The sequence below is a fragment of the Penicillium atrosanguineum genome, assembly GCF_028827265.1.
Source record: "Penicillium atrosanguineum strain IBT 20685 chromosome Unknown utg000005l_segment0_segment0, whole genome shotgun sequence".
NCBI classification, from domain to species: Eukaryota; Fungi; Ascomycota; class Eurotiomycetes; order Eurotiales; family Aspergillaceae; genus Penicillium; species Penicillium atrosanguineum.
Genome location: NW_026623137.1, coordinates 2,168,373 through 2,180,614, shown reverse-complemented (window position 1 = coordinate 2,180,614; position 12,242 = coordinate 2,168,373). Strand labels below are relative to the sequence as shown.

The 12,242-nt window shown below is 47.2% G+C and overlaps 4 protein-coding genes across 4 annotated transcripts; 1 reads left to right on the top strand and 3 right to left on the bottom strand.

Annotated features, from left to right (window-relative positions):
* Positions 1-915: 915 nt before the first annotated feature.
* N7443_007064 (P-loop containing nucleoside triphosphate hydrolase protein) lies at positions 916-1,507 on the bottom strand (the record flags this gene model as incomplete). The annotated part of the gene is made up of 3 exons (XM_056887120.1): positions 916-1,100; positions 1,181-1,325; positions 1,385-1,507. Coding segments are annotated over 3 exons (453 nt in total), but the record flags the coding sequence as incomplete, so codon positions are not given.
* A 747-nt stretch (positions 1,508-2,254) lies between these two features.
* On the bottom strand, positions 2,255-2,926 carry N7443_007063 (pyridoxine/pyridoxamine 5'-phosphate oxidase; the record flags this gene model as incomplete). Its single annotated transcript, XM_056887119.1, has 1 exon — positions 2,255-2,926. The coding sequence occupies one exon, from the start codon at positions 2,924-2,926 to the stop codon at positions 2,255-2,257; it is 672 nt and encodes a 223-aa protein (XP_056740768.1).
* Positions 2,927-4,300: 1,374 nt separating this feature from the next.
* On the top strand, positions 4,301-5,257 carry N7443_007062 (NmrA-like family protein; the record flags this gene model as incomplete). The annotated part of the gene is made up of 1 exon (XM_056887118.1): positions 4,301-5,257. The coding sequence occupies one exon, from the start codon at positions 4,301-4,303 to the stop codon at positions 5,255-5,257; it is 957 nt and encodes a 318-aa protein (XP_056740767.1).
* A 1,413-nt stretch (positions 5,258-6,670) lies between these two features.
* Positions 6,671-7,974, bottom strand: N7443_007061 (uncharacterized protein; the record flags this gene model as incomplete). The annotated part of the gene is made up of 4 exons (XM_056887117.1): positions 6,671-7,089; positions 7,144-7,500; positions 7,556-7,757; positions 7,804-7,974. 4 exons carry the CDS (start codon positions 7,972-7,974, stop codon positions 6,671-6,673), a joined length of 1,149 nt encoding a protein of 382 aa, XP_056740766.1.
* Between the last annotated feature and the right edge of the window lie 4,268 nt (positions 7,975-12,242).

Below are 12,242 nucleotides of genomic sequence, written 5' to 3'. Positions count from 1 at the left end.
GGTAAGGCCGATTGGATTTATCTCAAGATAAGCCAGTAGTTTAAAGAAAGTAGCAGTGATGAATATTATCTTGCGGTCATCAGCCGTCTACGACAAGGGAAGCTTATATATGAGAGCGGCCGGTGTCGACAGTGGATACCTTGATCCTTCACCAGTGCCGACAGTGCCGACAGTGCCCCACGACTTTCACCCGTGGACCGTGCACTCTGTAGATCAGGCATTTAGATGAGACCTGGACCCAATCACTACTACAGTAGGGCGGGGCTTTGGAAATGGTCGCGGGAAACGAGTGAATCATCGTCATCAGGAGCATTGGCTGGGCATTTTAGAGCCAATGGGAGATCTTCCGGGAAAGGATTTTGGGAGAGTAGCCGATTGTCTAGCGCTATGATACGATTCCATTCCTCGATCAATCAGATCAGATCATTTCGGGATTTCGGGGGAGGCATGACGCTCCGAAGTTGTGTGATCTTACCGTCATTTCCTCTGAATCACGACACAGTGGTAAGCATGGCCAACCTGGCTTTCACTTAGAACTTCACGGACCTGAGCAACCTTCAAGTAACGGCATCTCCGAAGTGCTGACTCGCTTATCTCTATGTCTATATAAGCGCAGCATGCTATGCTACTGGCGGTATCGCCCCTTACATTCTTCGAATCTTCGATCACGCTAATCAAAAGACTTCTCATATTTGCCTTATCATACTACACAGCCTGCCGGCCATAGCTGTCTCAATTCACTTTTTGTGATGCACTTCACTGGAAGCTACAGTAAATTAGACCATGCTACTTGGCTCCTTAGCTAGAGTCTTTACGAGGGCACACATATCTTACTAAGAGAGTAGGTTTGTCCATTCAGTGACTCCTAGATACCCTGGCTGTATGGAACAAGTGCTTAAAAAAAGCTGGACATGCTCACAATTTAGCTTTGACCCATGCTAGTCCAGCACTTCCTACAGTCATCGCAGCACCCCCCAGCTGGGTGACCCCGTTGACGATGACTAGACCACTGCCTCCTGCACCAGCGCTCTGTGTTATGGCCATCGCGCTGCCACATACAATATTTCCGATTTGACTATGAGCGGCCGCGGCTGCAGAGCCTTTATGTTATAATACCGAAATTTTCAATCAGAATGCAAAGTGGCAAGAACGGTCACGGATTATCGATTGTGCCACATACCTGCTTGAATGCCGTTTGCTGTAAATCCTATGCTCGACAATAGTGGGATTGATACAAGGCCAGGGGCAACGAAAACAAGAGCACCGGTCGCGCCGACAGCTGCGCAGGCGAATGAAGCGGGATTTTGAGCGCCCCAGTTAGCTGCCTGCCAAAAGTGAGAGATAGAACTTCGAGTCAGCTTTCTTACAAAGAGTGGAAACCGACCTGAGCTGTCAGGTTTGCAGCCCTTTCAAGGGCTGGCTTGCCATGAGCTACCGCGCTTTTCCCGCCCTCTAACCCTGCTCTCACAAGTCGAGTTCCTCCAGAAATGACATCCTCGGGAGAAAGACTTCGGAAAGGCATAGATCAGTTGATTATTGATTGTTAATAGGATTCGACAGGCCACAGCCGTGATGAATACTAGGCAGTCAGTAGGGAGAAAGAGAATTGAAGAGCGGAGGTGCAGTGCCCAAGTTGCAAGGCGCTTAAATCCACGGGCTTACAGAAACCCCGAAAGAAGCAAACAATTTTCGCAGAAGGGTGTAAAGTTTTGTACATCAAACGATATTCTATATGACCTAGTGGCTTTAAAATTACATGGCAGCCTGGTCATCTACGACGTAGATAGTCCCCACTGTGGATTTGGTGCGGCCACTGATCTTTGATCACTAAGGCCCCATCCGTCAAGGCTTATTTTGAAGGGGAGGCCACCAAGGTATCGTCTATGATGGATTTGCAAGTAAATACAGGGAGAGGAAGATTTGGCAGTCCCATGACCATCAACATCTCTTCTTTCTTTTCTTCCGCAGACTCTCGCTCAATATTATACATTACTGCCAAGCCAGCTGGTGCTGTAATTTCAGAGATAAAGGACGAAAACATGTAGGCATGTCGATGTAAAAAAATTTCATTTATTGCTACGCTTAATCGATATGGTATGTCCTTGACAGTGAGACTTTATTTTACTGAGCCGCGGTATTTCCTTGAAGATTGTTAGACGAACTCTTCTTGTACTAATCGCTACGACAATCTCAATCTTCTTTCCCATTCGCTGCCAGTACTGATATACTGGCTGACCAAATAGCGTAACTAGCTTCAGGGCCAAAGCAAATGCTTCTGCCACTTGCCCTCGTCCTCAATGTAAACATACTGGAGCCGTTTGTGAAGGCGGCTAGCTTCTCCTTGCCAAAACTCGACCGTATGGGCCGCTACAGCGTACACTCGCCACTTCTTCACGCCTGACAGGGGATCCTTCGACAAACTCAACTCGGTTTCAACAAGCTTTCGGGTGAGCGTCTTGCGGTCAAAGAGCACTTCACTTTGGTCCGAGGCGACCGCGGATATTCTTGACTCAAGAGGCCGAGCTTGAAAGTCAAGAGCACTCTCAGCTTCAGGAAGCTCAATGGCTCTACCTTTCAGACGAATCTGTCGGGCAAGCTGCGGCCAGTAAAAGGTCAAAGCGGCATGTCCATTCTCGGCCAATTGTTTTCCTTTGGGGCTGTCGGCTTTCACTGCGAAATGCCATCCACGCGAATCGACATTCTTCAAGATAAGAACTCGGGCGTCTGGGCATCCTTCAGTATCAACCGTGGAAAGAGTCATAGCGTGGGGCTCTCTGACCCCAGCTGTGACCGCATCGTGGAACCACATCTTGAAAGCCTCGTGGGGCGTTTCGGGGAATGTATCGAAGTTAGGGTCCGTAAATGGCCCCTCGAGTACTTTGGTATTGCGCAGCTCAGTTCTGAAAGCATCGTCATTGGCAGCCATTTTGATCACTTCGAATGAAGTTCTGGGTAACCAATGAGTACCTGGTGATCAGTGTGTACAATACAAACCGAGCACGGAGGAAATACCTTAAGTCCCTGTTAATTGTGGTTGCGGGCAGTATAAATTGTGGATCTCGCAGGCTTTTTGTTCTACGCTAGACCGATCGATGAGGTGCCGTGACCGCTTTATATATTCACGCACTCCGTGACTCAAGCAAGCAGTATGACTCATCTGGAGCAATCCCCCCATGTCCAACGCGGAATGTATACAATTTCCATGAAGATCACCTAGTTAATTCAGAATCCAGGACTTATAGCATAACATCTCGTATACCGTTGCGTTATGTTCCCTGCGAGAAAAAAATTTAAGTACGTCTGACCCTACGAGGTCGTAGGTCGACGGGAACAGATATGACAGACACCTATAATGCAAAGCTCGGTCACATGAGCGTCCTTGTAAGATTTGAAGCATAACAGGTGCAGCTTTGAAGAGAGAACGCCTGAATATAGTTAGATCATCATATTGGCGGATTCAATGTGCCTCGGCAAAGAAGGCGGCTTCGATTGATACGATACGCAACCAATCCTTATCACGCTACCAAGTGGCAGAGGCAGAAAATGCAACGAATGCACCATTTGAAAGTCAGCAGGAACTTGCGAAAACGGCATTGGTCCGAGGCGAATCATACTAGTGCCTGGAGCGTCCATAATTCAGCTGACCAAAAACCTCGAGAATGCGAATGACGTTTGTTTCCAGGACCCATCCCGGAATGGCAGCTCAATAGAACACGAGAGTCTGTGAGAATAGTCTCTCGAAGTTTGTCGCGTGTACTCTTTTTTCGCGGTAAATAGATTTAAATGCGACGGGCTGGTTGTACTCAGCAGATCTAAATTCAATTGATGAGCCTCCTGAATGGCTTTTGTAAAAACCGGTCTAAAATATGATATATGGCGTGGATTACGATATTCTTTGGGTCTTACAAACTTCTCGTTCACGTTGGCAAATGTGAAAGAATGTTCCTTAATTGATGCCGGCACCCACCGGCCTTCCACCGTCCTCCCACCGGCCTCCCACCAGGCCCATGGACTAGTGAAGATCTTAGTAAACATCATGGCATACGGCTGCTAGTTCCCAACGATACTGATTACTTGCTTTCATACATTTTAGTAATAATCATTGGAAGCCCACTGTGATTGTTAATCGCTAATGGGGTAACGCACTATCAATTCAGGGCTGCATTTCAATTACTAAAGGAGTCCACGGGCCCATAGGTATAAGTTGACCGGAAGTCCCTCGATAATTGAAAAGTTATAACACATCTGACACTACACTTCCAATATTCTTTTGGTCAATATATTCCTATACATCACTATCATGGCTCCTTCCATCCTCATTGTTGGTGCAACGGGAAATACTGGTCGCAGTGTTGCTAAAACGCTGCCAAAGTTGCTGAATTCAAGCAACACCTTGTCCGGGTATCGTCTTATTGCCCTTACTCGTTCTTTGGAGAGTCCAGCGGCACGGCAGCTTGCCGAATTGCCCGGCGTTGAGGTGGTAGAGAAGAATTGGGTCGAAATCACCTCCGACTGGCTTCGTGAACACGAAGTAGCCAGGGCATTCATTGCGGCCCACAACGAACCGAATCAATTCGCCGAAGAATCCACATTTCACGTCGCTGCTCTCAATGCTGGTATCAAATATGTTGTGCGGATCTCGACCACTGCCGCGAACGTCCGCCCGGATTGCCAGGCATATTATCCGCGACAGCATTGGGCTATAGAGCAACTACTGGATTCGCCAGAATTCAGCGGCTTGCAGTGGACTTCGCTTCAGCCGAACGTCTTTTCGCCATTCTACCTCTCCACTGCCGCGGAGTTGATCAAAAAGTATCGTGAAACTGGGAAGCAGGATACCCTCAGGTTGATGGCGTCGAGAGACGCGCCAGTCGGCATCATCGACCCTGATGAGGTGGGAGTTTTTGCTGCTCATCTATTGTCCCAAGATGACCCTACTGTGCACAATCATGCCAAATATGTTCTCAATGGTCCAGAGGATATCACTGGGCAACAGACTGTGGATTTGGTAGAGCAGCACATTGGTACACAAATCAAGGAGGTTATTTATAAGGATGTGTCGTTTGTCGACATGCTTTATGAGTTCAAATTCGCGCCCACCGGTCAATCAAAGAACGTTGTCTTGTCTATCAAGAATGCCCCCGAGACTGCGTGGGAGGGAAAATGCTCAGCCTCTACCACCAGCCGGGAAGTACTAGACCTTGCGGCGCCAAAGCGTACACCTGCTGATGTTTTGAAGACCCTACTGGACGTGTAAGGAAGTGGCATGATAATTGATAGCTAAATTGGAAACTCAGCCAAGGGACTATGTTTTTGACACTAGCACGAATTGATAACCTGCAATGATACATCTTAATTTTCTCACACAAAGATTACCATGGCACTAGGTAATGGTTCAGATGGCTGCGATAATGCCGCGCGAGCAAGGCGATGTTGTTGATTTCCATCTCAGGATATATGGTCTCGTGGCACTTGAGGTAGATAGACCTACGCGAGGATTTTCCGAACTGATAGTAAGGAAAAGCCTGCGGCGGATATATCAAACACTTGATATCTCCAGGAGGTTCTAAATCTGAAGGGAGTCTTGGTCAAACAAGATTCAGTGAGGTCCTAGCACAGTAATTCAAGTTTTGCGAGTGTTAATTCATCAACCTCAATTCTCCTGATGAAGTGCATTCAGCCTTGTGACCTCCGTACCCGTCCACACATCCAGTCAACTTCAGACAGCATTAGCAACATACTCCTCATACAATCAGGGTGCAGTTTTGCAAACAATTGTTTTGGCCTTGCCAGATGATACTCAGGCTGCATATAATCGCCGCCATCGTGTGAGCCGGATCCATAAGGACGGCCACGTGGAGGTGAGTAGGAATACCTGAGTTGCAGGAATCTCATACTCACATGCCAGAGATATTCATATTTTCCAGCCATCGTTATTAGCAAAGTTCCAAAATGTTTGTCTTAAAAAGGGAAAGGGGCAATGTGCAGTTATAGAATACATAGGAGGCGTTTTCTTGGTGGCACCGACATCCTCGCCGATAGGCCTGAGAAAAATATCACCTATCAATCTACAGCACATTCCTAGATTTTATCTCATTGGTCAGTCTTTGGTGTCTGCTCCAGGACCCAATATTGATCGTCCCTCCATCTGTAGCGACAGCGATCGTCCGGTCACAATCGTCTTTCTAGACGCAATTCCAAGTATGTGACACGTTCTAGTGGTAATAAGGCGTCGCAACAGGGCTACCCCAGCTCCTGCACAAACATGGAATAATTCGTCATAGCAGCAGGGACCATCCATGCTAGTGATCAAAGTTCCGATCAAGCTACGTCAAATGTCGGTCTGAGAGCCCACCAAGCCCCTGGAAATAAGCGTCCCACCTCAGTCCCACACTATCTAGATTCAGTCTTTCATTGAAGTGAAACGAAAGAAGTGTACTTGAGAACAAGTCCTGCATGCTAATGGCACAAATTTAAGAGTTATGAATTGATATAATCTTTCGTTTCCGAGACAGAAACGGCAGGTAATAAAATAAAAAATAAATAAAAGAGAAAGGAAGTAAAAAATTGAAGTCAACGTGTGCAAGAATGGTATTGAGGCATCAGTCGTAAAATTGGAAGCGAGACGTGGTAGACACATCGAAGGATTATAAACTTGTTTCAGAGACTATCATGGCGATCGGCTTCCTCTCATTTCGTCCATTTCCACCCAGGGTTGTGCGTTCGTATCGTGGATCATGTTACGAGGCGTGCGCTCATCCGATATACGAGATCCGGCTTCTGAGGCAGCAATAGTCGTCGCGTCTTTTGCAGAGGATATGGAGATGGTCGTAGTGACGAGAGGAGGGGGGAAGTTCGCAGGTGGGAAGCCTGGTGACTGGTCGCCCACGGCGGTGGTGCTGTACGGTCCTTTGGAGTTGTAATTGTTGCCGTATTGGTAGTTGTAGCGCTGCTGGCTTCGAGTGTGGTTTGATTTGATGAATTTGGATGTGAATGGGCGGAAGAGAGGCCACACGGGTGGAATGGACATTGTGATGAGCACGATCCATTCTTCAACTTCTCCCCAGAGGAATAGGCTGCCGACTCCGTCTATAGATAATTAGTGTTGGGACATTAGGTTTTGATGTGGTGGGGAAGTCCTACAGGAAGAATCCTCAGTGAGAATAAACTTAGCGGCCCAGGTGCGGACAATAGCGGCCACACCGGCGAATACACCACAGCCCATCAAGAAACCGAGACCCCACTTGAGCTTGCGATCAATGCGCAAAGGCAAAAGCATTTGAATTGGGACAATGGCGAGATAAAAGTCAGAGATAGCAGCAACACCGCCGACAAAGTATGTATAATAAACGCTCTTCCGGTGATCACAATGGGATTGACGTAGGGGATCCCAGAGAGCGTCGACGGGGCTGCATTGGAACCAAACAAGGAGGATCTGAGGAATGTTGAGGACGATGTTCAGGACGGCGACGGCGACGAGACTTTTCCGAATTTTAGGGTCTGGTGAGCTTGTTAGTATGGATTGATGGGAGAAAGTCTGCGAGGTGTGACTTACTGCCTTGTCCGTTCATTTCAATCAAGAAAGCTGCCACTGCGACTTTACCGGTAGGAATGACGAGATTGAAGAAAAAGACAGTGATCCAGGTGAAGAGAAGGAAGTTGTGTAATTGGCCAACTTTCATAATGATCGTGATATGATTTCCCAGGCCATGGAGAACGGCGAGCAGACCGAAGACTTGTGTGAGCATTGTGAAAAACTATAGAGAGTCAGTATAGACCATTGGAATCTAAACAAAGACCTACCCAAGCAAGGAGTGACAATAATAAGGCGGTCGTTCCGAATTTGTTAACGCGTAGCCGCACATAGATACGGAGGACCATGAAGGTGGTCGCAATGACGCCCAAAGCGATCCCAAGACGGAAATCCGAGGGGCCCTGGCCGCCATAGGCGGGGAACTTCTCTTCAAGCGACATTAAGAAACGAGTGCGAGGGACTAGAAACAGTACCCATTGTCGAAAAAAAGCTTAGAAAATTCGGTGGCGTGGCCGCGAGGACCTTTATACATACTCAAAAGCGGAGGTGGCCGTCACAGTGATACAGTCGGTCGTATTGCAAAGCTTGGTTGGTTGTAGATCAAGTGGAGTAACGAGTGAATTCCACGAACTTCCCAAATTTCATGACTCTTCCGGTGGAGTTGACATCCGTTATTGGATTGGTTCGGTGGAGTGACTTGACTTTTCCGAAAGCCACGCTACGCTGTCAACCGGGCAGTATCCCAATGATTGACAGATGTCAGCGACCCTCATACCCTCATGCCCTCGGTACCCTAGTTTCTATCCAGGCCACGTCGAAATTCCCAGGGTCGACCCTGGGTTACTGGTTCCGGCTTAACAATACCATCACGATCGAAGCTACACACCCCTGTAACAGAACTCCCTCGTATACAAATCCGACCCTCTGGCTGGCCAACTCTGTCCCACGGATCTATGCGGTCAATGCATCGATGTGCCCCTGAAACATGCATCATTCAACACGGGGATTGGCGGATGATTGTGAAATACGTGTGCCCCTGCAGCGGGCCTGTCTGATTGGAGTCTTTGGCAACGTAATTTTCCCAAGGGAAATTTCCATACGTCCGCCACCCATGAGAGTCAAATCATCAGGAAAATTTTAACGCAGCTACTATCGATCAGTCACCCCGAGACTATCTGATCTTAGCTGGTTTGCAAGCCGCGATCGGCAAACAGGCCTCCACTTTCAAGGCTTGGGTTAGGCAAGGATCGCCCGCTAGTCCACCGTCGCTATCCACCGAGTCAGGTTCTCGGTGCTGAACAGCTTCCTCATCCGGTCGGTGATTAGGGCTTTCGGGGGTGCCTGCCTCATTGAACACAGCGATCTACAGCGCTGGGCACATCACGGCCATGTGGGTGTGGGTACGAGCTGTTGTTGTGTTCGGCGCTGTCCACCGCGGAGTGGGCAACTGCCAATATTACGGGCATGGAAAAGTCTGAAGGATTGATTAAAGACGTCAACCTTGGTTGAAACTTAAATAGTGCCCTGACTATCCATACGGTACAACTGAGCGGGGATGGGCTCGAGACTGGCCCGTCATAAGAGTATCTGTTAGTTCGCCGATCACTGGGTGATCACTTTTTTTCATTTCCCTGATTTTGTTTGGTAACGAACTGTCATCATCGTTTGTGAATCCCGGTGAATCACCGGTTGATTCAGCCATCTCTACTGCCGAGTATTGATAACTAACATTCCTGAAGACGAAATAAGCACGGCCCAGCCGCTAATTGATCTCCATTGTGGTTTCTAACTGCACATGGGACCCCACCGCAAAAAAACATGTTCAGGGTACTTGCCAGATTAGGAAAGGCCGAACTTCCACCTTTGTTCTGAAGGGAGGTGAACATGCTGGCAAGGGTATATAGTCAGGGGCTACGTATGTGAAGGCCCTAGCCCGCATAAACAATAGTCCCGAGTGCATGTATGGTTGTGCGCAGCTCAACGCGCCTGGGCCTCTACAATCCGCCCGTGGTTCCTGGCACGTGAGTGTGTCATATAACACTTGAAGCGACCAAAGTACGAATCCCCGGGTTGTGTAGGGCATTTAAGCTCCGAAAGTAAATCAAATCTTCATGCATGGCGTTCCAAATCATCGGAGCTCCACGGGAAATAGACGGAGTGGTGACGCTGCGAACCCCTATAGCCCACCCCACGTCAATCCAACTGGACGGTCTTTTTACTTATATACTATTATCAATTCAATAGAATAATATGACAAGATAATGGTGGGAAATGAGCCCGACACACTAGAAACACATCGATCAAGCTGCGAGAACCCGGGAGATTTGGCCCCCACGGGGGCTTGAGGCTGAACTGGGGCCGTCGCGCTAAAGGATTACGGTCCTCGATCTGATCAGGTCTAAAAGGTCAAAGCGGAAACTCTGAAAACCAATAATTGAAATAGAGAGCACGTCTGCTTCTTTTGGAACTACAATCACTTTGAGTTCCACAATATGGTTCTAGATCGTGGGTGACTGTATGGCTTAATTCTGTCTTGTCCATTGTTCTTTCATTTTAAGCCCCCAGCTCAATCGTACACCAGGTACTACTCTTTGTTGTTGTCTGTATACTCTTGAGTCCCACAAATAGAGTCTTTCTTCGCCAACAATACAAACAGTCCGCATTCTAGGATCCACATAGGTCATTTGCTGCTATTGCGTCGACAATCAAGATTGCAAATCGCCCATCCAATCGAAAACATGTAGGACTAAAAACGTCGATGCTTACTGAGTGCGTCCTCGCCGAGACACTAGCCCCAAAGTCCCAACCGCGTCTTACCCGCATTCTACCTGTCATTTATCCCAAATTTGAGTATTTCCAATGCCATTCTCCATTGAAAAGACCATTTTGACTCCAACAAGCTGATGTAAAAAATTACAGGTCTCAAATAGGGTGAACTAAAGGGGCTAGATCGAGCATTATTTTTAAACTTTGGATCTTCGCACGATCTAATAGTCTTTAAGGACTTGAGTTTTATTGGCCTAATTTTGCTTTGACGGATTTGCAATATTGGTACATGGAGGAAATGTGACTGAGGCTGGGCGATAATTTGCTGAAGAGGGCCAGTGGCGTAAAATGGGGTATTCGATTAGGGGAAGTCGTGAGAACCTGCTTTTTAAACCTGCGAAATTGAAAGAGCAATATCCAGTTTCAATTTCCCTAAGTACTCATTTATAGCACCCAGAGACTGTAATCAGTTATTTACAGGTTGTCAGAGAGAGATGACTGAATACGGAGATATGTGTAAGAGTAATGAATTAGTGCTATGGAAGAAGTAGGCCATCTAAGCTACAAACACAGGTAAAAAAGCTTTCTAGTACCATTAGGCCTCGGGCCTTGCCGGGATAACCCATACGAAAGTACTGCCAGCTCGCGCGTATATCGTGGCATAGCAGGCCGCAGTACATCTGGTCAGGCATTGGGCTTAACGCATTGCAAGTCTTGAACACTTGAAGCATAGGCCCCACTAGCATTCAATTTTCTTAAAAAGTTCAAGTTTCTCACATTTGTCTTCATGTTGGAAACAATTATTACCTGAGTTAGACGCAACTATGTAGAGATCTCATCACTGATGCACATATAAGCATCCGAATTCGGTCAGCCCTCTCAAAGACAACTCCATCAACTATTGTGCGATTTTATACTCCAAACCATTGATTTCGGCTTTTTTCTGATACAGACACTGAGGTTATGCTTACACCAGAACTTTGTGATACTGTGTTTGGGTTTGAGCCTTGGTATCGAATTCCGGTCATCGATCTCACGCAGGTCTCCCAAGTGGGGTCTTATGACCCTCATTCTACAGCACAGCCCTAGCTTCTCTTTGAGTCTTCGGCCTCCTACAATAATCTTCATGACGATGTTGAACCTATCTCTCTGGAGTATTGCGATTGTGTTGATTTCGAGCCTTCTTATGAAGTTTCGGTCGTCGATCTCGCGCAAGGCGATCTCTCGGACGAGAGTCTGGGTTCTATAATAGACAGAACCGGCTCTAAGAATTGCCTGCTACTTGCAATCAAACGGATGTCGACTTGCCGAGGGCCGTTGGAGCTGATGAATGCATGTCACAATAACAAGGTCCGTTTCTCATAATACTATATTTTTTATTAGAAGGATCTTACTAAGCTGCGTGAAAAATCTCTCATGATTAGGTATTGAAGTTTGCCTAACAAATAAGACATTCAAGATGTCTAGTGACGGTCTCTAGAACAACTTGAAAACCAATGCCGTCGCGCCTGAGCCAACAGTCCCTTGTGAAAACCCCCGGGCGTGTAATCATCAGATGATGCTTTTATCACGATCTTGACAAAGCGGAAAAGGGAACAGAAAACGCCGGCCTCATTTGAACGGAGACAAACTTTGCGATGCTTGAGAATGACCCACAATTGATTGCAAAAATGATACATTACTGTTGGTTTTTCACTATGTTATCCAATTTTAGCTATATCTTTTTCAGACTACGCCACTTCTTCAAATTATTTCATCCCCGCTTAGGAGTCAGCCGAAACATAGGTACCCGATCTAGTGTTTTGTTTGTTTCGCATGTTCAGGTCTTGGAGCTCAAGCGATGTCCATGATCCCGGTGGAGAATCGCCTGGGTAACAAGAAAGACACGCCAAGTTTCTATAAAGTTGCAATGACGATCAGAGCATTGAAGTGTTGTAACTTG